Source organism: Rhea pennata, chromosome 13, assembly GCF_028389875.1.
Source record: "Rhea pennata isolate bPtePen1 chromosome 13, bPtePen1.pri, whole genome shotgun sequence".
NCBI lineage: Eukaryota > Metazoa > Chordata > Aves > Rheiformes > Rheidae > Rhea > Rhea pennata.
The window spans coordinates 7,859,239-7,863,411 of record NC_084675.1 but is presented as its reverse complement, the minus strand read 5'-3'; the positions used below and the strand labels follow the sequence as shown (position 1 = coordinate 7,863,411).

The 4,173-nt window shown below is 52.1% G+C and overlaps 1 protein-coding gene across 1 annotated transcript in view; it reads right to left on the bottom strand.

The window, feature by feature from the left end:
* SALL1 (spalt like transcription factor 1) overlaps positions 1-3,635 on the bottom strand; it is a 13,322-nt gene extending 9,687 nt beyond the window's left edge. Inside the window, exon 1 of the mRNA XM_062586424.1 lies at positions 3,560-3,635. Coding sequence (XP_062442408.1) covers positions 3,560-3,635 — 76 coding nt within the window. The remainder of the gene's footprint in view (positions 1-3,559) is intronic.
* Positions 3,636-4,173: the final 538 nt, after the last annotated feature.

Below are 4,173 nucleotides of genomic sequence, written 5' to 3'. Positions count from 1 at the left end.
ATTTTGGAGAGAGACAAAGATACAAGTTACTGTAGGGCAACACACACAAAATGGGTCTGCTCTAACACCATTTTTAGATGACTTCCACCATATGTATTTCAGTAATTATTTCTGAACTGCATCTGCATTAGTGATACCTCACAAGGCCGCCTACACTTAGTGCGTACCTTTGGAAAAAACGCGAGTGTGTGGATTCTGAACTGATTCCCTGCAGTTATCTCGCAAAAAGGCCTAATTATGTAACAAACTAAAAGCAGCCTAACTAAGCAAGTATTTCTTTTAAGCACCCTGTTCTTCTGATGTTTCTAAATAAAACAACCATAATTTCACTCATTTCTTGGGCCCAGTTACAGTTGTGTGGATGATTGTAATGCTATAGCAAGAATTTATTGAAATCCATTACTGACGTGAAAAGAAACTGCTTCTGACAAGCCTTTTTATGAAAGGGCAGCAAATATTTTATCTGCCCCAAAGACTAGCTGTATTATTTCTCTGGTATAGCTTTTCCTTGGAAAATTATGAAGAACAGAATATGGAAAACCATTCTGTTCAGATTGCAGTTGCAGTTCCAACGAACGCCCCCAAAATTCTAAAAGATCCTGACAGAATCTAGAGTAATGAACAAAAGGAAATAATCTCACCATCTCCTGTGCATTTCCTACGAGTAATTAGTTACTTGTTGAATATCATTTATATTGCAAGTAATTTTTGCGATTAATCTGATACCTGTTCAAGTTAATCCAGTACAAACTTTCTTAAATGTCTGTATTTGCAAAATGTAGCGAGAGGTAAACTTACTTATCCACTCATTGCACCAAAAATACATGTTAAGTGAGAAGTCTTCCTGCTAATATTGAAATGCATAAGCTTTGAGTTTTAAAAAATAAAGCATTAAAAAATACTAACTTGATAGTATAGTCTGAGGAACTTTTTTCTATTGATCTTTAGATATGAAACCATAATAGAAAGTTTAACAAACTAGAATTCGTGTTAGATGCAAATAATTTTCACGGGGCCACTCCACTTACTCACTTAAATACTGCTGAGCAGTACCTTCCTGCAAGTGCCTTCAAGGACTAGCAATGCTAAATTTGCCCAAATCCTGCACTAACTGTACATGAATTAGCAAACGTGAATTCACAGTATGAAAGGAAAAGAAAAGAGCGCCTGGAATTTCGCGTTTTTGTTTTGCAATTTCCAGGCACATGATGAGAACTAGCGCTCAGCGCCGCTCGCCCACCGTCCCTGGTGCGGCTGCAAAGCTGCTGCCGGGGCCGGGGACCCCGGCAAAGCGGGGAGCTCCGGGCTCACGCTATTACAACATTCAGAGTCCTGAAACACCATTACAAAACACACCCTCTAGGCAACTCACTCAAAACTTATTGTCTAAGCATGTAAAACAGCCATAACCTAAAACCATTACTACAGAAGCGCGGGGGGAGGCTGCTACAAGAGTTTATAATAAAACACGCTGCTCTTAAAAAAAATACCGAGTGATTTTCTGGGAAAACAGTCAACTTCGTTATTTACTTATTTAACTTACGACAGCCACGTAAACTGAAAAAGAAAGCTGCACTTCCATGCTATCATTTCAGGCAAAATCCAACTTACTTCAAGTACATCATTTAGCAACAGGCAGGAAAGCTGCTCAGTTAACATTCCTTTCTCACACTCTCAGTGTCTTTCATTCGAAAACGATGTGCCAAATCAGATCAAAAGACCAAAAAGGAAAAAATGGCTACTTTTTTCAAAAGATAACTTGGAGGTGTTTTGATCTGTTCCGTTCCCCCCAAACAAAAAGGCAGCGTCCAGAGACGCGATTAAACAAAGCGAAGATGTGAAAAAATCCATCTCTGCTCTCCCAGCAAGCTATTTTCCATCTCAGCTTTCCCCTCCTCTGCTCACTTTAAGAAGTTCCGAATTCTTTTGTAGAAGGCTGAAGAAAGACAAATAAAAACGTTTTCCGCAACTCCTGCTCGAAACTTCAGGAGGAAGTAGAATATTGGAAGAAAAGCAAGTACGTTTGCCGAGATGAGAAAGGGGATTAAGCTGAGCAAATGGCAAAACTCAAGCGCAGCCAGAGCGCACAAAACGCAGCTTAGAAAAAAAGAAAACAGAAGTAGCTCAGCAGGAACCAAATCACTTTTAAGAACTGTTTCGGCAGGGCTACGCGAAGCGGACGCTTATATATTTGCTGGTTTACGAAGAGGGCGTCCGAGCGTTTTTTGGAAGCAGGGCAACACTCAGGAAGGCAGGGCAACATCCCGCAAACTTTCCGCTGGCGAGGAATTGATTTATCGCGCGGAGCCAGGACCCTCGCCCCGAGTGTCGCCCCCGGCGCCCCGCCAGCCCCGCGGCAGCGGGCGGGGGCTCCGGCCCTCGGCACCGGGATTAAAAGGGCAGCGCGGAGCCGCCGCCGCGCGGGTGCCGCGCCGCGCCGGCTCCGCGGCCCCGGCGGCGGTGAGCCCCGCGCCTCCGCTTCCTCGGGAAGTCACCGGGGAAGTCAAAGGCGCTTCCGACCCCGCGGCCGAGCGGCAGCGGCCGCTCCGCGCTGCCCGCCCGCCCGCCGCAGCCCTCCCTTACCTGCCCGCCCGCAGCGCCTTCGCCCCGCCGCCGCGCAGCTCGGCCCGCGGCGGCGCCCCCCCACCGCGCCGCGCCGCGGCCGGGCCGCACGGAGCAACCCGGCTCCGCGGGCCCCGCGCTCCCGGCCACTTGTCGCCCCGCGGCCTGGGCACAGGTACGGGCACGTCCCGGCACCGCCGGCGGCAGCGCCGAAACTCCTCCGGAATCCCCCCCCTCGCCGGAGGGGGGAAGGGGGCAGTGAGGAGGGTAAACGGGGGGTTTCACACGCTCCCTCCCCGAACACCGCGCACACAAAGCCAGCGTTTATTCCCCGCTGCCCGACTTGGGGGGAGGGAAAAAAAAGAAAAAAAAAGAAGGGAAAAACGGAATCGGCTCCCGGGAGCGAAAGCAGACACGCGCGCTGCCCGCGGCTACCGCGGCGGCGGAGCCCCCGGCGCGGAGCCGCGGCCCGGCCGAGCGCTCCCGCGGGCCCGGCCGCCCCCGGCGACGGCGCCGCGGCAACTTTTCCGCCTCCGGGCAGGGCTCGGTGCCGCGGCCGGGGCGCGGAGGAAGGCGTGGAGGCCGCCCTCCCGGCGCCGGGGCGGCCGGCCGGGGCGCCCGTTCCGCGGCTCCCGGGCAGCAGCCGCCCCGCGGGAGCCCGGCTTTGTCCCTCCGCTCCGCGGGGCGCGCAGAGGTGCGCAGCTCCGTCCCCTGTGGGCTCGGGGTGCCAGACCGCCCCGCGGAGGAGGGGGGTGGAGGGAAAACATCGAAAAACTATCAGAGTTTGGGGTTTCGCGAAACAAAATGCTGAGTTGAAAAAATAAAATAAAAGCCATCATCTGGGTACAAAACACAAAAAGGGATTCCCCCCCCCCGCACATAACTTCGGGAGATCCAGCTGTCCCGCGGCGCAGCCCGCGTCTCCCCGCAAGGTAAGTTGATCTATTTTGTGTGTGTTTGTATTAAAATGTGCGTGCGGGAGAGGAGAAGAACTCACCATTTCGCTGGGATAACAAGGCCAGATCGGGGTCGGATTGGAAATGCTGAGGCTTCGCCTGCTTCCTCCGCGACATGCTGGCTCAAACATCAGCTGGGGCAGAATAAAAAATTACTAAAAAAAAATCTTCTCAAAATTACGGAAATCGAGCCTCCCCCCCCCCAGCCTCCCCAATCCTCCGCGCACCGCGCATGTGTCCTGCTATAATTATGATTATCAATAATGCATTGCGATTAATCATAGAGGGGCTCTTTGAAAGGCGATTGGCACATGGCCAGCTCTATTCAAACCAGCTCGCCTTAATCAATTAGGCGCTGATTTGCTGGAGACCCTTGTCTCTCCGCAGCTCCCACCCAATGAGTCGATCCATGTGGCAGGAGAAGGGGCTGGATTTCCCCAAAGCTGTTTGGATACAGTTTAACCCTCTTAGCAACCAGCTGGGGCTGCATCGCGCCATCCCGGTTACTATAGGAATGTGTCTCCCCTCGCCCTCCTCCAGCCCCGACGGGCTCCCCGGCCTCCCTCCCTCCCTGCCGCCGCTTTTGCGCTGTATTTCACTTTTTTTTAGGGTAAAAAAAGGCACCCCCCCCCCAAAAAAGCCCTGACCCCCAGAG